General features: G+C 40.2%; 1 protein-coding gene across 1 annotated transcript; it reads right to left on the bottom strand.

Moving 5' to 3' along the window:
- Window positions 1-228: 228 nt before the first annotated feature.
- Window positions 229-23,809, bottom strand: LOC139784387 (uncharacterized). Its single transcript, XM_071723555.1, has 10 exons — window positions 23,082-23,809; window positions 21,688-22,056; window positions 11,893-11,954; window positions 5,869-6,071; window positions 4,914-5,194; window positions 3,688-4,131; window positions 3,100-3,303; window positions 2,324-2,571; window positions 2,102-2,232; window positions 229-1,544 (listed from the first exon to the last, which is right to left on the bottom strand). The coding sequence occupies exons 2-10, from the start codon at window positions 21,775-21,777 to the stop codon at window positions 418-420; spliced, it is 2,790 nt and encodes a 929-aa protein (XP_071579656.1). The 5' UTR covers window positions 21,778-22,056; window positions 23,082-23,809; the 3' UTR covers window positions 229-417.
- Window positions 23,810-24,714: the final 905 nt, after the last annotated feature.

The following is a 24,714-nucleotide window of genomic DNA, read 5'->3' as shown; positions in this document are numbered from 1 at the left end:
TTGAATATCTATATCTCGAATATGACTTGAGATAAAAATTTGAAAAAAAAAATTAGGAATACTTATTTCAGTTACCTGATTGTAATAAAAAATTAAGAACAAAATCAAAAGAAGTCAGGGTCGGCGATCGACCGATTTGGCAAAGAATCCCCCATATGTATAGTAATGCAACTGTAGCGATATTTTCGTTAAACGTATAAAAGACATTGGAAAAAAAACAGCAATGTATATGTTATACTTTTTTCTTTTTTTATTATTATTAATTACATGGTTATTAGCTTATAGCGATAATGAATTAATGTATTAAACAATATTAACAATTAATATTAACAATTTATGTGGCACAAAAATTGTAGGATCATATTATCGCGCACGATCACACAACAGCGGATTACGATATCATGTAATCTGAAATTATTAAATGAGTCTGTCATTGGGACCAGGATCAGGATTTTCGTGATAATTGTCTATACTCCTGACTGACTCTTTCGTAATACCCAAACTTTTATTCTTCCTTCGTGGCGGCGTAGGGATTTGTTCCAACAAATCCTCCGTTACGTCTTCCAAATTTTGTAACAATCTAATAGGTTTCTCAGATGTTTCTCCCACAGAGCTCGCGCTATCCTTCGTATCACCTGCGACGGTTTCGAAAAAGTCAGAGCTCGATCCTAGTTCCGACTTAACGACAGAATCTTTCAAATTAGGAGTCGTCGCCTCGTCTAAATTTTCTGGCACTTCGTTACGCGGCGATGCCTCGTCATTTTTCAAATCGACGTCCAGCATGACCTTCTCTTCCCAGGTGCAGAAGGACACCTTTCTTTTCTTCGGTGTCGACGTCGAGTCTCCGTGGAGCTGTTCCAAAAACAACCGATCTGTCTTATTCTCAGGCGTACCATCGACTAGAATGTCATCATTAATTGAACGACATTGATCCGACACGCTTCTGTCGATTGCGTTGCGCTTCTCCACGGGTACGATTTCCGGCTCGAGAAGTTTCTCCACGAGCGTCGATTTGCATTCCTCGCTCGCGTTCTCTCGTTTCATAATTTCGTCGGGCTGATCCTCCTTCTCCAACATATCCGAAAGCGCTGCTTCGAGCTCGGTGAGGCTCGGCGTCATCGAGCTGAGATTACTTCCGTCGGCCGCCTCGTCATTCAGAACCTTCAGCAAGGCCGAATGATCGTTATCCAGGATTTGGGCTTTGATCTTTGGCTCCGGGCTCGGCGGTGGCGTCTTTACTAGCTGATCCTGGCAATCCTTCTTCAATTTGTTCGTCGCGTCCTTGGCCAGCTTCTCGTCGAAGAAGTCGACCATCTCCTCGTCGACCCCCTCCAGCATCTCCCGCGGCAGCGACTCCTCCGATATCGTTCTGATTAACTTGTTCGTTACGTCGGAATGTGCCGCACGCAACTCCTTCGACTCGTACGGATCGTCGTACGGCTCGCTCTCGTTCGACAAGCTACGGCCGAACATCAGCCTCGATTGGTCGGATCGATCGGATTCCCGGATGACGGCGCCGTTCCTGCAGGACCCTTCGATCGTATCTGCCAAATGGAACGTCCGCGGTTTAACTAGTCACGTACGCGAATAGTTGGATACCTTCTACACTCCAGACGATTACCCGACCGAGATAGAATCCAAGAGCGAATAAGTGTATGGGATGGGAAGGGCACGCGGAAGCTGCGGTCGGACATATATTCGGTTTACATAGCCGACGATTTCTTGTAAATAGGGAGAAGAATTTCACTCATCTTCACTTTTTCTCCGGATTGAGATTCGTTATGAATCATTTTCTATGGAACTTTAGAACGAGCAGATTGCGATAAAATGTCAAGAAGTTAAGAGGATTTTATGATCAAAGACATTCATCGAAGAAAAGTTAGAATCCAACTATTTAATTTAATTATATCACAAAGATTTTTAAACTGTTAAATTACAACGTAAATCAATTTTTAACGTTAATTTCAAGTCAACAAACTGTAGAATGGACTTTTAGTATATTAATTGAAATCTTTTAACATATTACGAACCCGTAGTATTTTTAAATATGTATATATGTTCGATTTTTCAATCGTTATATTTAATTATCGTAAATATTTACCAAAAGCCGAGCGATGAAGTTCCTCGTTTAGAAAAAAAGGCTCCCTACGAACTGGCGAGGTCGCTAACTCGCAAATCGGTGATACTTGACAGATTTCCGACATCTTGGGAGGATCGAAGTACCTTAACGATCTGAAACAAATTGACCATACGTTACAGTAGTATAGTCAATCCTCTGAAATGTACATTTTTGCGTGGAAGACATCTTAATTGATTTTGATACCTGTTTTGATCTGTTAGCCATTCGTCAGGATACTTCGAGTCTCTACCTTCGTCTATCGGCGATCCTGTCTTGCCGAAAGATTCGGGTTTCTGCAACGACGAAATCATATCTTGAACGCACGAGATTTTCATCTCAGTCGTCTCGGCTTCCCCGGCTTCGACGTTTCGCGAGTGGTCGACAACGTCTATACCATCAGGAAGTCCACTTTCCGCAGACTCGTCGTTATGGATTTCAATCCGCGGCGTATTCTGTAATCCACATTTAAAATATACTTGAATAATATGTGTTTTATCACTTTATGTGGAAATATTTGAATCAGTTATATTATGTAGCGCAGAAATGATATTAACACTAGAACTACCGGAGATTAATCTATATTTATTTCTACCGAAGAAATCTCAGAAAAGAAAAGAGAAAACAAATTAATAAAATTAATCATCTATGTAATTTTAATAAAAAAGTCAGGGAAAATTTCATAAATTAAGACGTTTCAAAAATGAGTAATAAATTATTATAAAATGTCAAACGGAACATTTTGACACCCCTTGATAGTTTTAGTGCAAATCTATCTAGGGTATGACAGAAAAATTAATTATTTCCTACTTACAATTAGAGCGATGTTCCACGGTGAAAAATAAAATTCGCGGACATAAATCTACTCTATTTTCGAGAGAGCGAAGATACGTTTCTTAATGCGATTAGTTTCATTGGAATACCAGCGCTAACGGGGCGTCAGCTTAATATCGATTTCAACGCGGCTCGCTTTGTAAACGTACCTCGACAGAGAGACGTTGGTTCGAGTCGCAATTACTGATGTCACTGAGGTCCCAATCCTCCAATTTACTCGGATCGTACTTTATGAATCCGCCGTCGGTGACCTCGTTCTCGCTCGAGTCCAACTTGCCCAGCACCTGATATAGCGACAGGTGCTCGATGCTGCCACGTCGCGGGATGTAGTCCTCCAAGCACACGCTGGTTTTCTACAATCGACAAATAACACGAGTGTAATCATCGTCTTAGTTCCGTAACTCTCTTGGTACGCCAATACGGCGAAACGAATCAAATTAAAAAGTTGACGGAAAGAGAAATGAGGAAACATATAGAAAACGTAACTTTATCAAGAAAAATCTCTTCAATGAAATAATGAAATGCCGCGAGGAACTTTATACATATTCCAAGTGCAAAGAAAATTTGAACGATTGTTTTATACGATGATGATTGTATAACAATTTAAAAAAATGTAATTGTGTGTGACGATAACAGTCTTCGCAATTGCACATTTTTTTCTTGATAGACACCACGACGTTTCAAAATTTTTGCGTTCGATCAGTGAAATAAAATGGTGGGGAATGATTGTACTGAACCTCGGAAAAGGGCGACAGGAAAGATTCGGCCGGAAGCGAGACCGTACTGCATCTGACGGGTCTCCTCGACTTCATTTTCTCCCCCACACCTCCCTCGTCGTTCGCCGTGCTTCTCGGGGGATGCCTAGACACGTCCAGCTCATCGTAATTCGGCAAGCTAACGGTGCTGTAGTTCTTCGTCCTTGTATTTGTTTCCGGTCTGTCGTCGTCTCTCGAGGAATCCCTGATCCGCCTCTCGAGCTCCTTCGACTTCCGTCTGTCCTGGCGATTAGGAGCCGAAGTGTCCTTGATCGATTGATTCCGGGCGCATCTCTCGTATTCTTCATTCTCGAGAGCTTTCCGGTGATGGTGGCCCGACTCCGAAGTCCTCGAAGTTTTCTTGTCGCCGGGCGTTCTCTTGCCGGAAACCACCTCGCTAGATATTATCCTTCCGGTGCCGTTAACCTGCCGAGGGAAGTCATTACTTTCGTTATCGAAAGTTGAATAGAACGAGAAATTCGAACGAGATTAGCGCAATTCCTAATAGTACGCTGCATTTATTTTTCGCTTTTTATTTTCTTCGCATAAATTGGACGGCGCCATGCAGAAATGAATTAATTTATCAATATGATTCTAAACATAATGAAATTAAACATAAAATAAAATTTCACATTGCAGAATGTATAGTTTTCTTCTCAAATTTATAAATAAAGGAAGTAGGCAAAACACAGTCGCTAAATTGGATAATCTGAATAATATTTAATTACTTTGTTTAATTTTTAAAGCTTAATTTGCACAATGTCTTATTTTCAATATCTTTCAATTTCCAGAAGAGATATGTTTTATATTAGTGTCTTTCTCTTGATGTTTTTAAATTTTAAATTTGTTTACTTGTTATTTATTACAAGTCATACAAGACGTTTTAAAAATCATCTTTTTTTATTGTAAAATTGTTTCCTTGTCCTATCAAATAATGTGACAATTTAAGCTCGATAACATTTAATAATACGATAATATTAAAATATGTACCTATATTATATATATTACGCATCCGCGTTTGATTTATCTATGTCGATACGAATTCTATGCCGATTAAAATTCGATATAACATCAAGATAAATTAGTGAAGACGTGAATGAGCCAACAAGCGCCGTTTCAAATTGCGCTGTATCAAAATGATGACGTGACGTTGATTCGCCAACTCTTGGATAACTTGGAGGAACATCAATTACGATGAACTAACTCGCCTTATGTTCGTAAATCTCTTTCAACCTTCGACTGTCATGCTTCGGATCTTCCGTGCAGGTCTTTCCCGCTCCCCGCGCCTCGACGTCACCGTTCTGGTCGCTGCTACCCGTCTTCGGCGATCTGACCGACAAGTATAACGGTTCCTCGCACGTATCGCCGCGTCTCAAATTATTGGTCACGTTCTCAGGAATCTCGTCCGGTTTCGGCGGCAAGGGCCTGCTCCTGTTCCTTTTTTTTCGCCTCGGAGGTGGCACCGGAGTGACGTCCTTCAGATTGGAACCTGCGGCGTTACATTTATCCGAATAAACGCGGTTACCGCGCGGCGCTCGTTATACATCTACTCCTCTATTCGATACAACGATACGCTCGCGGCATACAGATTGAATGACTTTAACGACTTTAATAATGCCCAACAATATCGGCGGCCGTTACCCGCGCCATCGTCGCAGCGTTAACGCGACTCGTTAAAGATCTATACGTAGTACAGCGATAAATTATGCGGGCTTATGTCTTACGCTCGGACAAGAAACGGAAGAGACGGCCGCGCGCTGACGGTTAAATTTGCGAGAGCCAGTCCCTGCGGCGCGCACTCCTGTTACGGCTTATAACCGGGCACTTGAAATAGAAATTGCGTTCCGTACCGAGACGATGGGAAGCGATGCAGCGATGCAGCGATATTCGCACGGGCGACCAGCAATTTTACGTGACATCACGTGACGTTTCTATACATTCAATCTCGTGTCTGTAATTCTCTTAACTGCGACTATTTTCCCGAGAGTCGCGTTCATTAAAAATTTTTAATTAGATACCTTTCATCTTTCTTAATACATTTTTTTCGATTCCGCCGTAATTTTATTTCGTCTCGGTCCGAATCGCGCGCGCTTTCGTACTCGGTACCCGGTAACGATCCACCGATCGCTGTACATCAATCTGACGATAAATTGTCGAGCTTACAGCTGAACGTAGGTGTGGCGGCGAGACGCAGACTAGTGTCGACGAACGAGTTAGTGAGAGTCGAGCTCGCTCTAGGCGGGCTGGGCACTTCGAGATTGACGTCCACCCAGTCGCTAGGATGAAAGGGCCTGTCCACGGAGTCTATGCTCCGTCCCCTCGTGAGCGCTTCCCTCGGCGGTGAACCGGCGTATCCTATTTCGGAGCTGCACAGAAAAGATTAAGTTGAGCTGCCCCCGCTGCTACTCCCCGCGCTATAACGCGCTAACGCTCTTCTATAGCTCGGAATGTAAATATATGACAGCCGCGAGCGAATTTGATACGTGTAATCGATCATCGTGCGAGTATTCTGCATTAAGTTTGTGTGGAAACCCATCGCGATGCGCGCGGGGATATCTTAACTATCTAGCGATATAGACCAGCGATACATAGGCGTGAATAATTAAGAAGTAATGCGCATATCAGAGCTTATAATCGATAACTGGCTTAATTGCGTATGCAGCAGTAATCTTTTGTTGAGAAGATAGACTTTTTCAAGTAAAAGTGTCCAGACATCTAAATAGTTTTTAACAAATTAAAAAAGAATGGTTTTAGAGATAACACCGATAATCGTGTATCAAGTGAGATAACGTTTCTCCATCTTTTTTTTAAACGCAATTTTTTCTACTACTTTCGCTATATAGTTTGTCATCGAAATGATGTACAAACTGAACTGTTCGGTATCGTTTAGAGTAGGGCTGTTGTTCTTCGACAGCTTCGAAGTTAACTTTGAACCTTCGAAGTTTAAGGTGTCTTCGAAGCTTCGAAAAATATCTTTGCGACATAATTGCAACATTAGAAATTTTATTTGGATTTTGTCATATAATTTTATAAATGTGTGCCTATTGTGGATTGTGGTCTATGGACTATTACTATTATATTAAATTAATAATTGTATAATTTTGATTCTTTGAAGCTTCGAAGTTTCGAAAGTTCGAAGTTCCAAAGCTTCGAAACTTTGATCTTCAAAGATTTTAATGTCGAAGCCTTCGAAGCAAATCACCAGCCCTAGTTTAGAGGCATTCGAATTTCGGCTGTAGCTTCTTGCGAAGCGGGAGTATATCCGCGGAGAGAGAGAAAAGCGGTACGAGATAAATTCGCATTCTTTCGCAAATGTCACGAATGCGCGGAGCAGTCGACTGTTAATTCTGTACCACTTTCGAAACAATTTGTGTCCATCAAAAATTACAGCTCGGTGCACCGAGATAATTCGGAATCGCTACGGCGCGAGCGCTACGTAAGCTTATACGGTTTATCGCAAATGCATTCCGTGTTTCTTCGCGTCCCTTGAGCTATAACTCTTTCGGGACGCGAAACATTACCGGAATTTCTCTCATACAGTCTCCTGCTCGCGCGTACGAGAGAGTGCCTTTCAACTTCGTGTACAAAATACCCACGGTGCACGCGAACGATTTCAAAATATCTACAAAGAAGGAAGAATTCCGTTCGTCTCTCGCCAGGGCATCTTTTATCAGTGATTTACTTACATTGAACTAGCATCACAATATGGAGCAACATGATAAAATATTAAATTCCTCCAACGTACAATCGCTAAATGAGTTATAACAAGTTTTTCTTAAAAAAGAAAGAAATTACTAATAAATTATTAAAACAAGAAGATACTAAATAACATAAAAATAATATTCAGCATGCTCTTGGTTAAAAAACTGGAGCTTTTCTCTATAAGAGAAGCGATGCTTTTTTTATTTAATTTACAATTTTCATTGTGCAAGAAATAATAATAAGTCATGTCTATGAGGATAAAACAATGCGTTTTCTTCTAATATGATCACTTAAAACAAGATGAAAACTAATGGAAATAAAAAATAAATTTTGTTTCTGGTTTTAACATTTAGGAAATACTATACGCATAACCAATTGATCGATATTCTATCCTACACTTAATGGATATTAATACATGTGGACTTGATTGCTCGTTCTGTACCGGGTCGTAACAGCGTGTGACACGTGCAGTTTATTTACTATGTTAACCCGCGCATATATATACGAGCCGGTGCATCGTAATTTATGCCACGGCGTGCGCGAATAATTTACGCGAAATGATCATCCTCGTTGTTCTTGCGGGCTCAAATGAATTAAAATTCACATTGTTGGAACAGTTCGTGCCGACGAGCGGATTATTATAAGCATATCTCCGTTGTGTGCGTGTTTTATCAGAATAGATTAATAAAATATGCGTGTTATAAACGTGATTATTATCAATACACGTTTGAATCGGCGATTTTTAACGTTCGGTTTGCATCACGTCCACGTCAAGAGATTCGATTCGACGTGATGATTTATCCTTAATCTAGGATACACCCTTCCGTAATTTTTCTGATAATAATTGGCGGAGCGATCAACGATAAAATGTTATTACGTTAAACACGCGGTTTTTCATCGCTTAATTTCACCTCTGCCGGCTTTAATGTGAAAATAAACATTACTATCTGCGTTGTTAATTACGGTCTGATGATAAACACTGATTCAACGTCAGGCATCCTAACGGTGCGCTATGAAGAATATCTTGCCGGTTACGAAACTGTTGTGAAATTACTACATAATTTTACAACGTGTACTCGTATCACTCGTTACACGGGACGTGTTATTAATACATTTTATCGGCGAAATAAACTTTCGCCATCGATAACTCGCGCAGATTAAAATTGACAATTAACATTATCGCGCTACGCAGTGGAAAATAATTTTTACCCAAAAATTATTATATATACTTATATTATCTCTAATTTCTCGAGATATAACTAAAAAATAATTTTTTATTAAAAATATTTCAAGCAAAAACACTGCAACATGTTATTAATTGAAATATTTCTATTTACATTGATAGAAGTTATGATTTATTAATCATACAAAAATGAAATATGGAACAAATGTATCGATTTAACCTGAGAACGGGCTAACTTAATTTCTTTACATAAATGATCACCTGGGATGATTTTTACATCCCAATTAAAAAGTTATTATTATTAATTATATATTGCATATTTTTAATTGCATATTTTAAATTAAGGAAAAAATATTTAAAAAACGAAAGAAGCACATTAAAATTACTGTGACGCGCGTGAGCTTTATTTTTTCGATACTGAGGGATAAAATTTACCTCAGGCGCCCGTCTCCGGGTTAAGTTACAATATTTTAATGAATAATATTATCTAACATTAAAAGAATATTGGACGAATTACGAAAACTTGTATCTGTCTGAAATCTGTAAAGAATTTTTGATAAGTTCGCCTTTGCTCGGTGCACACTTATACGAATATACTCAGGTATATTACTCATGTACATACTATAGATGTACATACTATAGATTGTAACATGATGCTAGAAGAATGCTTGTGTAACTACATGATATGTTTGACGACAATAAATTAGAAATATTAACTCGCCGTGTAGCGAGGTAGCGAGCCAATCACCTGATCGTTACTATCGCGGCAAACTTATCGATCAATTTAATCGTTCCCCCAGCGAGGCAAAAAAATTTAATTGACGTAGCCGTACGCGCACCGCACCATTTAAAAAAAAAGAGATCGAAGAGAAAGTAGATTCCTTCGAACAGGTACATAATTGAGCAGTAGTAAAGTCTAGTATAGTAGTATAGTTTTTTTAAAATTCTTTTAAAATATGCATAACAAGCAGGTCACTTGCCGCACGTTCTCATTCAGATTTCTAGGTAGATTACTGAGATTAATGTATATGATATTATCGGGGGATTTTGAAAGTATTACTATGCATTATGACGATATTGCTGTAGAAATTACGTTATTAAGAAGCAAAAGAGTGTAAAAATTAATCTTTTTTTTTAGAGAGAAATGTGTAAGTCGAAATTATGTAAAAAAATAAATTATATAAACGAAAATGGATAAAAATCTCAAGCAAATTAATATTTATACATAGAAAACAGATTCTCTGCTTGCTTAAATAGATTTAAAATTACACATATATTTAAAATTACAAATCGCTCCTTCGTCGTATTTTTGTAATCGAAAGTTTCAATTTAACTTATTCCATTTCTATACAGTTTACTTTCGGTGGCATAAATATGTGAAATTCGATAATATTGGATTTTCTCTGCTTTCGCAGACACACAGCAGTAGGTAGTTTTTAGACTTTCGCACTTGCGAGTAGGTCCAGAAATGGTCTACTGACCCTAAAAAGGAATCGATGGAACGAGGCGTAGGAACGAGAGCAAACTAAAGCGGCCGACCCACGCTCGATCATCGCCGTGTGGATTCACTGTCACACAGCCTAAAAGCTGTCTGAATATAGGATAAAGCTGTCACACGGCGTAGATCCTTTTCCACGGTAACGAGAGAACCACCGGGGGGACCACCGTTCTGCCCGCAACGCGCCACACATTTTACATGTAACGTGTCCGGACTCCGAAAATATTCCACTGTCGAAAATTCGATTCCTCTCCCTCTCGCAATCGACGCATTACGATAATCCGAAATTCAGCCGAACCGAGTATCGCGTATTATCAATAATTTTCCGTTGATATATATTATTTGCAAGAAAACGAAATGGGACGATGAGATAAATTATTCCGCCCAACTTTTTTTTTATTATTTTAAACATTTGCATTCTGCTGATATGATATGATTCTCTATTTTAGAATATTTTAACATTTAACTGTATCAAATCTATTGTAGGACATTTTACGCGATAAAAAAGAACGCTTCAAAGACTATTTTCATTTAGTTTTTATTTCTCTTTTTGAAAAGAAAGAAAATTCTTTTTTGACATCAGTACAAAGAAATTAATTAAAGTCGTTTATTAAACCGCAATTATTATTTTTTTTTTTATTTCAAATTGCAGACTGGTGTACAAAAGTTTAAGGTACAAACAACCCGGTCCCGCGGTCTTAAGAAAAAAAATTGTCGAGTGCCTAAAATGTTTCGATTTTTCTCAAGATAGAGAAGATGAATCGATTGTAACGCTTGTGAGCGCCGGATGATTCAATTACGAAAAGTGGCGAGGCAGAAATAAAATTGCGTTATTGGGCGCGACGCAGCGTTCGCCATTCGCCTGACACAACAGCGTGACCATTTAAGGTCGAGCCCGCGCCACCTCTCCTCAATTCATTGTAAAGTTAGGTTCACCTTCGACGATGACGTTTACGCGCTAGGTCGTTTAGATTTCACTCCGAGGCTGTTGCCGTCGCATCAGGAAATTGCGTTCTTCCATCCTTACGTGCGATATATCGCGCGATTTATTGCGCGATCGACGGATCATAACACGATCGCGATACCGCGTTCCACGATCTATTGCGTGTCGAAAAGATAGCGCCGTTTATTTTAATTGTAAAATATCTATAACATTTCTTTAATGTCGTATCGTCGGAGAAATAATTGCCTGATACACGCTTAGTAACTCGCGTCCGATGATGTCCAATTGTATCCATAATATGGCTTTCGTACCCGAGCGTTCCAAGATTGGCGGAAAGTGGACGACGAGTAACGCGATTACTTGCCCATTAAGCCAATAAGCCACCAAGTCCATTGTTCAACTTAAATTAGCGGACCTCCTTTCATAAATTCTTTTGTAACGTGACTTCCTGTGTGCGCGATGACGGCACGTACGACGACGGCATTAATCACATTAACCGTATAACGCAATTTTTGGATCACCAGGAAGGAGCGAGCTTTACCGCACGTCACTTTCCATCGATTCAGATATCTCTCCGGAATTAATATGGTCGCGCGAATTATAATCCCCGGGTCGCCTAAGTGATTATCTCCGACCCACGTTCTCGCGCAATTAACAGCAACGATGATGCGCGCTCTTGGCAATAACCGTCAGCGAAACTGTATAGAACGAGGTAACTCTTAAAAGGCGACACTGAAATCCTATTACACCATGCCCGATAAAGCTCGCATGCTGCTTTTCGCGATTCGTAATCGCGAAATGCATGAGCAAAGTTTGAAGAAGAAAAGAAGAAAGAAGAAGAGAAAACAAGTGCGCGCGTACCTCGTAACTCTCTGCGTGGCGCCTCCCAAGACCGATCCTTCCTCCTTTAAACCTGGATAAATCTGCAACAGAGGTAAGCGTGAATGTTATACTTGTCGTTCTGCATTTCTAGGAAAGTTTAGATGAAGAGAAAAATACCGTGAGGAAAATAAAAATATGTATATGAAGTATTCTTACGAAAAAAGATCTCAAAGTAAAAACAACAAAGCGATTTGATAAATTCATGAATGAATCTGAACACGTTATCATCTGAACTACATTTTTATGAAGATTTTCGTGAAGAAAAGAAAACACTTTTCGTGTTATTTCGATTACTAATCAAGCAACACTCTGACGATGAGTTTACCTCGTAAAATACAATGAAGAAAATTAGAAACATCTCTTATTCAGATTTTGGATTCTATTATAAACAATTATTTTAAAGCGAAAAATAATGAGATTCATAATATCAACAATGAAGCATGAAATAATTGGATGAGATCGAGCAGGATCATTCTAATGATTCTATTTCGTTGGCTTAAAGGTAGCACCATCGAGGATTAATAAGTCATTAACAGCGTAATTACTTCGACGCGCCCTTAGGTTGAGAGAGAATGCGAGGGTAATTCTCCAGGCAGGGCGTCAAGATGCGAGGTGGATGAAGGATCGTCGATTCGATCGCATGGGGAGCCGATTAAGCTAATTCGCATTACCTGGCTCATCGGCTCGTTTACTCGACCGAAAACCATAGAACGCGACCTGTGTGTGAATCGTGCCCCAGAAATCCTTTTTCAAAAAGTTTGTGACCGCAAAAATCCATTTTTGCGCGACCGGCTGATTAAAAATCGCCGTCGTAAATCTCGTAGATAAAGTAGCTGCATCAATTTTTTTTCCTTTCGGCTTACTCTTACAATTCAGAAATCTCGCGGCGTTCTAAAATGTTGGAGGATGACTCTCATAATTCTTTCGGAGCAAATGGAATTCTTCGTTGCGAGATATTGCTCGGGAGAGATTTGACTTTGAAAAATGGCGATTTCATTAAAATATTGCGTGAAACTTGCTTAGAAGCAAGAAGGCGTTTCGTCAAGAAATTTTAGACGAGCGCAATTTTAAAAGTATCTCCTAATATACGCGTCGCAACTTGAAGATTAGAACTAAAATTGAGTGCAATTAGTATCCAATTAGCGTTCTCTATTCAATTAGTGCTAGCTCGCTACACTTATTCCTCAATAGAATTAGAAACTATTAACGAAATTAGCGGCATAATAAGCGTTAGCGAAATTAGAAGCATTAGTTTGTTAGACAAATTACGACAATCTATTCCATACAAAAATATATTACATTCTATATAGAATATATTGACGAACTCGACAAGTGATTCGCGACAAGTAATGGGAACAGTTTCCAAACGCGCGCGTTATCTTTCAATTTAGCGAAGTGTCCCGGGAAGACGACACGAGCAATAAGCTTAACGGAAACACGACTTGGTCCCTGACACTCTTGTCGAAGGATTACACAATCGGCGGCCATCCGCTGTGCGAATCGCGTTGCATAATACCCTTTTGTATCCTCGCGGGACGCGAAAACACGAGCGTGCGAGAGAGGTGTAAGTAAGCACCGGTCGAGCTCAATACCGTTTCGTCGTCTTTACGATCGGCCTTCGGCTACGAGATATCTCAGATGACTCGCATGTGACGTGTCGTGTCGTTCTCAGCACGTTGGACAATTTATTTCCTATATGTAGGGTAACTCGGGGGAATATGCCACACTTAAGAAAAATATGATTTTTTTCCTATTTCTCTTTCTTTTTGAGGTATCTTTGCATACTGGTCTTCTTTTTCCTTCTTTTATCTGTTATTTATATATGATTTTAATGAAATATTTTGATTGTTTACTATTAAAAAGAAAGAAATACAAAAGTGTTGCAAAGTGGCATATTACCCATCAATGTGGGTAATATGCCACATAGTATAGGATAATATGCCACATAGTATGGGATAATATGCCACATATACAAACATGTATAGTAATTTAACTTTAGAAGGGCATTCTTGTCTAAAAACATGTAAAAGAATATTTTTATTACTTTCTTTGCATTTCAATAATACTCTGTGTGCTACAAGTAGTCTAAATTATTCGGAATGCAATTTTGCAAAATATTAAGTATGTAGCCTATAATATTCTTAGCACATAAAATAAACGTGTTTATTCAACATTTTTCAATATTTTTTCATCATTTTTTCAATATTTTTTCAATATTTATACGGCAAAATATTTATTTATACTGTTTACAGCTTCCTAACCTACTAGCAGTATCCTGCTAGTAGGTTAGGAAGCTGTAAACAGTACTGGCATTTTACCCCTAAGTAGTGGCATATTCCCCCAAGATGCAGTTTTATATTAAAATGAGCCTGTATTATATACGATTGCCAGTAAAACGAATCGGCGACGTACTGAATACTTTCATCCTAACCAATATTAATAGAACGACAAGCTGATTGAGTTAAAAATAGTGTAATGCTTGAAGAATATCTTATATAAAACACTAAGAAAATTCTAAAAAGCACGTTGTCATACTTGTCATACTGTCTTGGGCAAAACGTCAGATATAATATTTTTAACAATTTCACAGTATTTACAACAACGCTCCTAGCCGTAGCTTTGTTAAACATAACGAGTGGCATATTCCCCACACTGGCATATTCCCCCCAGTTACCCTATCAACGATACGTCGCGCGAATGTACGTTCGACGCCACACGAAAGAGAAATATCTCTTTTTAAACAAAATTCCGCAGAACAAATTCTATGATATTTGGCCTTTTAGTAACTTTCAGTAACTTTCAGAGTTACTGAAAAAGAGATATATTTTATTCCGACTGGGCGTGGATAGGATAATGACATTTCGAACACCAGGCCAATTTGGTCTTTATTTGATCTATTCGTGAGAGAGAAAAAAAAGAATCGAACGGAACAAAACATCGATCGGAATCGGTGCATAGCGAGGAAGGTCGTTCGCTTCACGCCACGATGATTTTGGCAATTTGAACGTGTCAGACGAACTCCAACCAAACGTCATTTTTTCGCTAATTCCGTTGGTTCGCGAGAACGAAGGGACCCAGAGGACGTGTATGGTTTTTGCCCTTTTTATTTACAGCTGTCATAACAAATAAGTTTCTATTTTCCCGAAAAAGAAGAATGAATTCCTTTTAAACTACGAAATCGTTAACGAGAAACGTGAAAAGCTCTTTCCTCGCTTTCACCTAACTCAAATTGCACGATTTGTACGCATAATTTGAACTTTATAGTACGCAATCCGTTAGTTACCCGGGGCTCTGTAAGGAAGCGAGCCTTCCGCAATTTCTGCTACGATAAACTCGAGCAACGAATTAAAACTCGGCCCATGACAGGTTAATCGCGAGTAAACGAGCCAGGGGGGGGGGAGAAGGGGAATATAGCTTCGGCGTAATATAGATACGTTGTAAGTGCCGCGGCAAATAATAGGGCGTTAACGAGATTAAACGGGACGAGAAGAGTGTCCTTGCATCGATCTCGCGCGGGTACACGGCGAGATGGCGGCGTTACCCTTCCACCGTAGGTAAGGTATATTTCACGTATGCTGGCGAACAGCCCTTTGGAAATCGTACACGTGTCGCGCGGCCGTTCCTCCGGGCGCGGTTTACATTGCAAATTTGTCGGGAAACTTCTCGCGCGCGACACGTCACCCGGGCCGGGCGAGTCGGTGAGCAAAAGTTATTTCGCCGATTAAGTTACGTCCCGAACCAGGACCCGGGTCGCCACCACTGTCCGGGAGCGGACTGTTGTTTCAGCGAAATGTTGTTCGCGAAACGCATTCGCCCGGTACCCCCCGGGACTGCCGTCCGACCACTCACAAAAGTGTGTGGTCGATGACGCCGATGACGCCGTCGCGAACACCGTTCGTTCTTGCAACAGTATAACAACGATACAACTTGAAACTTATCTTCATATTTGTTTAGAAAATTGCAATCATATTTTCTAAAAATTGAAGAGTGAAATGCAAGTGTAACGAAAAGTGAAAATTAAGCCTGTGATCATTTCGAGTGACTCTTCACTTTAAGAAAGAGTAAAAATGCGCTCTATAAGTTGGAGTGAAATTGCACTTTATTTGAGTGAAAAGGCACTCTTTTCGAGTGCAATAGATTAATGTTCATACACTGCAGAAAAAAAAGAAGTGTTAAATCAAGACTTATATACTTATGTATATAAGCAAGAATCTATAATCTTCTCATAAGAATTTCAACTTTTTATTTCAACTTTTTTTTCTTGATTAAACTATATAAATACTTTCATTCAAACAAGATTTCTTCGTTTAACGCAATTTACATCTCATTTCAAGATTATAGATTCTTATATACAAGTATGTAAGTCCTGATTTAACACTTTCTTTTTTTCTGTGTAGGAGTGAGTTATGACACTCTATAAATTTGAGTAAAAAAATTCGCTCCTACTTTATAAGTGCCCGTATTTACTCAAATTTATAGAGTAATCCTCTCTTTTGTAATGACTATCGCAATTGCTCTAATATATTAGTGGCGAAACCACAAGATTTAGAGAAGAACCGCGCATTAGACTCGTCGTCGTTGCAAAATAAATCTCGTTCTGTATATTAAATTTTCGATCGTAAAGAATTTCTAGAACTCTTGCGTAACTTTTGGCGCCAGGAATCGAATCACGTGATGCGTGCATGCGAAAAAAGGCATGAATTTCCCACGAAACAAAGTGAATCTAGCGAGTTTAGCGGGTGAGTTTAGTACGTTAGAAGGGGAGATCCTCTATCGCAATTGTAAATGCATTTTGCACGACACAGTTGTTTCGGCAAATGTCAATGCGGCAAAAAGTTGAGACCCTAGCGTGAAATCTGCGCGCATTACGGCACCGGTTGTTACCAAAGTTTTATTATGTCTTCGTGACAGTGGGCAATTTTCTGGGTTCCTGCACAAATATCTAATGTAACTTTCACTATCTATTAATAATATAGTAGCGTAGGTCGATCGGCCAACGTCTACCTGCGTGAAGCTGCGATTGCGTCGCCGAGGCGTGATTGTCTTTTTCGGTCGTAGGATTATCTAACGAATTCGAAATTTTCAAGATTAAATTGTATTTAGTATCTAACGAATTCGCTCAGTTTGATTATAATTTAGCGATATAATATACAGTTTCTATATAGTATATTTTTCATATAATATGAAAGCAGAAACTTATTCATAATACTTTTTTTAAAATAATGTAACAAGATATAAAAGTTGGCTCTGTAATTTGCTTTGCTGCGTAATATAAATAATTTATCTTGCTATCGATCATCTCAACAATCAAAATTTTTTTAATTAAAGACACTAAATTAATTGACTGGTCAACTTGGCGCTTTGTCAGAATTAATGTTGCTAATATTTACATACTTCCTCATCATAAATTTACGTAAGAAAATGTATAGCCTTTAGTGCCAACTTTTAATTGGGCAGTATACTCTACAGGATGTTGTAATAATCTCATTAAAGTCTGTGCATAAAAATTCATACATTTTACCGCTATATTTTAGCGAAGGTAACTTTGTATATCACTGAGAAGAGTCTATTTTTGGAACAGATATGTATGTTTTGAGCTCTAATCCATTGTTTATTCATATATGGACTCATAAGAAGCCGAAAGAAAAGTCTACTGATATGCAAATACCGTTTGTTTCGCTAGCATACAAAAAAAAACCACTGGTAGCACTGTCATAAAAGAATACAGTTTCGCATTTTACGTAACTCTCCATTCTGCTGTTAGATCGGTACTAGGTACCATGATGCTTCAATCGCAAATACACAGTGTACATCACGCGAACGTAATTGTATTCACATAGTTCTACGAGCTCTCGCCTATACATGGTGTACGCACACATACGCAACGCTACACAAACGTGCGTCGCTAAGGACATTGCGTTTTCCATTTCGACGAGCTCATACATAAGAGCGATATTAGTAACATATCATTAACAATTCAAACCAGGTCAGCTCGTCGAGGTATTCTTCGAGACGATGTATTCATCAAATCTGAGATAAATCTAGTTTTATGAACAAGCCGGCAGTAATTGTGAATAATATGAATAATTAAATCCGTTAAGTTTTTCTTGTTAGACAGGAAGCGGATTTTGTGAGCCAAAAGTTTAGAAAATTTTGAAAATTTTAATTGTTTAAGAATATAAGACGGCAACTGAGAAGATATCCAGATATTTTTACGACTCAAAAATTATTCTTTGAACTGAAACAAATAGAATGTTAAAGTAGAATTTTATCTCTCTCCTTTTTTTTCCTTGCGATGTTGTGCCTTGAGACACACTTGACAATACAGTTTTCCAAATGCGCATATATGTATGTACACGCAAGTGAATCAGCAAAGCATATTTTTTAAGTCATGCCCGCCAGGTAGGAATGTCGAGTGCGATAACGTGGGCAAAGACCGGAAACTAGGGCTGGTCCGAGTCCCATCCTGGAACGGTCAGGTAATCATATTTCCACCGGCAATCTTAACTCACCCTCGATAAAGATAACAGCGAACTAAAAGTGCGGTCGAGACAAAGTTCCCATTGCGGCGAATACTTATCGGTCTCTAACTAAATTGCCGCGTCGTTGAGGCTTCGTGTTTAGATAAGCCGTGAAGAGCGCGCGCGAGGCATTTCGCGTTTGTACGACGGCTTCGAGCTCCAATTTCTCGATCCCGTACTAAGACGCACGTGGTGTATTACGGCGCAGGAACAACGCAATTGTGCAAATACAGATATCATATCAATTCCGCGATTTTACCGGTGAGCACGGGCTTACACGACGCGAATCCGGAATGCCGCGTAGCGGCACGCGACGTATATATATACACACGGTTAGTACACACTGGGATGAATAATACGTGCATTCGCGACCCACGTCATACGAAGGCACAATTTAATCGGGTCTAAAAATACCTCGATGATTCGCGATTCGGTCTCCGATGGCGCGAGAGCGGGGTGATTGTTTGTCAATCGGAACGCGTGGGCGTATCAGGAAGAAAAATACGTTAGCGTGTAGAAGAAACATACAATTATCGAACGCGATACAACGCGACTGTTACGTTAGCGCGATCTGCGTAATTTGCGCGTAATTTTTTTGGTATGATAATAGGAAGTTACGTTGTGGAAATATTCGAAAGAACGGAGAGAGAGGAAACGAAAATATTCGTATAGAGGAAATAACACTTGCGTTTATACATCGCGATTTTTCCTCTTTTTTTTTGCCGCAAAGGCCGCAAGGTAATTTTCTAGCGAGTCATTTTTCCGATGTGAACAAAGTAAAAACCGTAAGAAGCGATCCGAACGACCCGACCTCGCGACCTGATTTATTCTCTTGTGCCATTTCTTACACAAGAAATCCTTGACGCGCGCGGCGCGTTTAACACCGAACTTATCACGCCGTGTCTAATTGACTGTAATACCACGCGTGAGTAACGTGCGTTCTCTCTCGCGAATCTACCGATGAGACCATCTGCGCCGTTTTAAAGCGATCGCTTTTTAACGCGCCAAATATATTGCCGCTCGCCTTTGAGCGGAAGCGAAAACATCGTTAGATCAGTATTTTGAAATAAATACGAGATCAAAACACGAGCAAGATTGACAAAATAGCGATAATACACAGAAAAAAATATTCTTATTTAAAGAATATCTTTATTTTTGACATGTAAATCTTAAAATAAAATTGTATACAGCGTTAAACAAAGATAAATTATTTGTATCAAAGCGTTATACATATATGATTCAATAAAGAAAAATATATTCTTGTTATTCAAAAATAATTTTTATTAGTGGAAAGCAAAAAATATTGGATAGAGAATAACAGTATCTACTTTTAAAGGATATTCATATTATAACGATGAAGACAGTTTGATCTTATTTTAAAATTCAATATTCTCTACGTGAACACAAATAATGTTGATTCATTTTTATTATGTTACAACGAAGAAGGAGAAATCAGAAAAAGATGAAGACATCATTATCATCAAAATAATCATATTGTACTCTTTATGTGACAATTATAATATTCTTGAAATACAAGAATATAAAATTCTATGAAAGAAATTATATATTGCTTATATATATAATTCAATTTCCTATTAAGATCCTGAAGTTTTATTGACCTGGAACACCCTATACATGAAACAATGATTGTGTTTACTTGAATATATACGTCTCGAACAAAGACTAATTTTTTTCTGTGTACAATATGAAGTTTGCAAATTATTATTCAAGAGATAGAAGATATTAAATTTACATCAAGTCCGCAGCTGCGCGTTGTCTTTCAAAGGTTACGAGAAAGATTGCGTCGAATCTCAACTTTTCGCTGCGAAAAATGCGCATATTAGCCCCTTTAATATATAATTTATCGATTCTACGCTATCGCGGAGTAAAAGCAGGTAGTCGCTAGTAATTGCGATCGCATCCGCATACCCGAGATTCCAAATTAGCGTGGCACGCACGCCTAGCACGCGTTCGCAGATTCGCGCAATCCGTGCGCAGAGCGCAGAGCATCTGTATGTGTGTATACATACGTTATATAATAACGAGGACGCGCATCTCCGTATCTGTTTCAAGTGCACGTGGAAACCAGCGGCCTCCTCTCCGTATGCTCTTTTTATTTTCATACCGTCGCGCTTCTCATCGCTTACACCGGAGACGACCGGCGCGGCGTAACGATCGTGCAAAATTATATGGCAAACAGATGTTTCTCGTGACGCGCCACGAATACGATAGTCATCGCACAGTCACACACGAGTTGGATTATTTGCCACGGAAGTTGGACTATTCCCCGAATTCAACGTCAAAAGCTGAAATATTCATACACCTGTTTTGACTGTAATGTTTATATTCTGACTTCAAAGGGGTTACGTACTTTTGACCGACCTCGGTCGAAATTAACGAATTTTTATTGTGCAGGGTAAAATTATATTTTATTAAAAAAAGAAAAAACGTGTCTGGTAGAGTAGTCTTTCGAGAATATCTCCAGAAAATTTCAATAAAAATAACAAAAATATCATAGCTGATTTTTAAAATATTGATTTTTCGAAAAATGCAATTTTTTATTACAAAAATCGGTTTTTTTATTTATAAAAAACTAAGCAATAAATCGAAAAAAATTCTATGACAAGGACTAGATTATTGTATATTGAGAGTGGCTGCAAAAAATTTCATGCATTCACTTATAAGTCTCCGAGATATTTCTGGTATCGATTTTCAAAACATTGTTTCGGGAAAATAGCTGTCAGGACTTCAATTTTTATTATTTTTTATTGAAATTTGCGGGAAATATTCTCAAAAGACTACTCTACAAGGCATGTATTTTTATTTTTTAATGAAACATAATTTTACCCACAATAAAAATTCATTAATTTTCGACCTAGTTTTAAGACCTGTCACAGATATGTAATCCCCGAAAGGGGTCAATATAAAAGCTCGAACATTTTTGACATGTATTTATACCTATAAAATATGTAAATACGCGTTATAAATATTATCAGCGGAACACGGGGAGGGGAAAAGCGTATTTGTTATAAAATCCAAGTCGCGAAATAAAACAATGAAACGAGCGATTCTCAAACTGGAGCAAAATATTCATGAGGCTTCATATCGCGAGAGCGTTTGCATAAATTACATTCTCGCGCGGAAAACTTGTTAGCGAATCACTCGCGCGTCATCGATCATAAACACACATGATTGATTATCGATTAACGAGCTGCTTGAACAAGAGGTGAAACATGTTTTCGTATATACGTACCCGTTGCGCGCATCGTACAAAAACCCGATCCAACGGAGACTTGGAGTCCTGGGCCTTGGAGGTTCTCTCCTTGCACCACGCTTGACCCATTTTTTTCCTTTCCACGGCTGGATTTCTCCTTTTCTAGTCAAGTCGCTCGCACGGCGCGGCTGGAGTGGTTCTTCTCATCGATAAGGCCAGATAATGTAGGCCATCTTCGGATCCGTTCTTCGCGACCTGCCGCAACCGGCGTGTTTCCTGCGTTTGGCCGTGCGATCGGATCTCGTCTGAGAATTCTAAAAGGTCGGCGTGGCCCCTCGAGGGAAATGAAAAGAAGGCACCGAGAGACGCTTACGTCGTCCACCCGATGCGTGACCTCCTCTCGCCTATCTGAAAGACAACGAAATATCCCGTTGATCTATTCCGGTCCGATCCGTTCGTTTCGCGAGATAATCCCCGCAATTATAATTACGCGAACGTTCCAATTTCGCGAGGTGGATTTAAATTTAGATAGCAGATATATCGAGGGCATGTTAATCCTTTCGTACAGTTTTGAGAAAATGCAATAATTTCCCGGGAGTGTGATAAAAATCGTAAAAATGCAATAAATTTCACCACAGTTGCTATATAATCTAATTCAATATATTCAATGGTTTGTTAATATTAAGTTTAAAAAGATTTCTTCGCAGTTTAATAGACGTGCGTGTATTTGGCAAACTCGAGATTATTTACTTATATAGTTAAAAGAAAAGATTAGATTATCGTTGCGCTAAACCGGCTAAACCTTCGGTTTTCGAAATCGGATGTATAGATTGACGATAGACGAGATGTTCGCATCATTTTACTCTTTCCATGAATGGACGTGTGAGTTGCGTTGGCATTGAGGCTGCGACACGGTCACACGGACCGCCTTCTTACGATGCGTCATGTGCGCTTGAAACTCGAGTGTACGCACGAGTACCCGCGCCCATACTCGCCTTCGCACATTCTCGCGCGCAAGTATGCGCGTTAAGTGCGCTACACGGAAACCACGAAAAAGGGGGAAACGGTTCATTGCACTTTCTAAACTGCAGCCGATGGCGCGCGTGATACACGCACCTGTTCGAGCATCCCACCGCGCGCGCGCGAGCGCTGGATCGCGCGAGATGCGTAGAACGGGAGAGTCGTCTCCGACAAAGTTTCAATAACGGTCCGCGTCCTGACACGGGATAAAAAAGTCCGTCCGAACGACGTCTGAAAAATGTCGGTTCCCAGCGAACATAATGTCTCAAATCGGAAAATGACGTCTTAAAGACATCATTAAGACGTCTTTAAGACGTTATATCTCCCGATTTGAGACATGCTGGGTTAAGTCTTCTGAACGTTCTCGCTAACGCCCCTCAAGCAGTCGCGTTCGGTTCTATTCGATAACGTACCTATTCTTCTCGGAGGCGCCGCGGTTCCTGCCGTGGTTTAGGTATTCAAGCGCACGTCTCTCCGAGGAAGCAATCTCAGCCGTCAGTGGCTACGATGGATCACCTGCGAGCACGCGCGCGGGCACGAGCGACGAGTCAACTGGTGACGGAGCGCAGCGCGGGACTGCGAGTGCGACCGCGGCTGCGACTGCGAGCGCGCGGCAACTGGTACCACGCCGGTCAACTGGTACCGGGTCGGTCGGTCGGTCGGACTCGCGGCACTCGCAACACCGTGCTCCGGTCCGGACACCGGGCGTAGGTATTCTGGACAGTCGGGCAGCGGCACCGTGCGCGAACGAAGATGGCATGCAGCAGCAGCAGCAGGCGAGACGCCGCCGTGGCCTCGACACTTCGGCACCAACGCTTTCTAACCGCAGCCTCCGCGCTCTCGCGGGGCTCCACGGGCCCCGGCACGGCCGTAGAGCCCGTCGTGCCCGCGAGGAGATCGGCGGCGCGGAGGTTCCTCCTCCTCTATCTCCTCCGCGCCTTCCTCGTCCTTCGCTCACGCTCACCGGCTCCGCGGCGCGGCGCGAGAGCCGGCGCGGCGGTCCACACACCTCTCGGCCTTACATCCGCCTCACCTCTCCGGCCTGCGGCTGATAGATTCTCCGTCGGGAATTCGACCTCCTACTCTCTCTCGCGCGAGTTCTTTCCTCCGCGCACTCCCAGGTGCACACTACCGGGAGATTCCACGGTTTCGTTTTCCTCCTCTCGGTCCTCCATCTCGCGTTACCCACTCGACAATCGGTGCCCTCTCCCCCGTCCTCCGCGCGCCCGTTCTTTGTCCCGCTCCGGGACATTGTGTTTCCCTCGTCGCCGTGCCGCGCTCCCCCGCGTCACGCCTTTCGAGAACACATTCTCGGGAAACTTGACACACTAACTTGATACGTTGAGGATTATCTGCTTTTACCGCATGTAATTTTATATATATTTGTATATTAATCAATTCTATGAATTTTTTCTCTCGAGAATCTATTGCGTATTATTCAACAGGTTGTTTTAATCGGTAGAAATTGCACGAGCAGAAAGAAAGTTAGTTCTTTGACTTGACACGTGACATGTTAATTACGTATTGTGAGAGACTTGGAAAAAATATATGAATTTTATCAAATTTATTATCGAAAAGAAAATTATTTACCGAGATTGTTGAATATATTTCTCGCGCTTGATGTATATATGGTATAAAAATACATTCTGTGTGTGTATACCCAGGTAGCAAGACTCGTCATTTTGACGTCAATTGACGTCAAAAGTCTGTCATTTTGACGTCTTTTGACGTCATTTGACGTCAAAATGACGAGTGCTTGCTACCTGGGTATACTATAGCCTAAGTACCTATTTGCTATTTTAGTGTATAATTACGTTCATGGTTGCATTCTTACAGGTGCTTTTGATTACACAGGCACACAAAAAAAAAAGTGTCTTGGCCGAGACACTACACTAGTGTATTCCCATGTACTTTTTCCCGCTGAATCCGAATCCGAAGTCAGAATTGTCAGATTGGCTAAAATTTATGAGATAACCACAATAAAACAATTTTTTTTGCCTTTAATTCGTGTTTTTGAGCATTTTTTTGTGGTTATCTCATAAATTT

This window comes from Temnothorax nylanderi, unplaced genomic scaffold, assembly GCF_030848795.1.
Source record: "Temnothorax nylanderi isolate EJ_2023f unplaced genomic scaffold, tnyl_v1.0 TNYL_tig0620_pilon, whole genome shotgun sequence".
NCBI lineage: Eukaryota > Metazoa > Arthropoda > Insecta > Hymenoptera > Formicidae > Temnothorax > Temnothorax nylanderi.
This window is presented reverse-complemented; position numbering and strand designations above follow the sequence as displayed.

Coding starts and splice junctions, on each gene's coding strand:
- LOC139784387 (XM_071723555.1), bottom strand. CDS start 21,777: ATGGGTCAAGCGTGGTGCAAGGAGAGAACCTCCAAGGCCCAGGACTCC. Junction 2,572..3,099: donor ACCAACGTCTCTCTGTCGAG/GTACGTTTACAA, acceptor TGTGGATTACAG/AATACGCCGCGGATTGAAAT. Junction 2,233..2,323: donor TGGCTAACAGATCAAAACAG/GTATCAAAATCA, acceptor AATTTGTTTCAG/ATCGTTAAGGTACTTCGATC.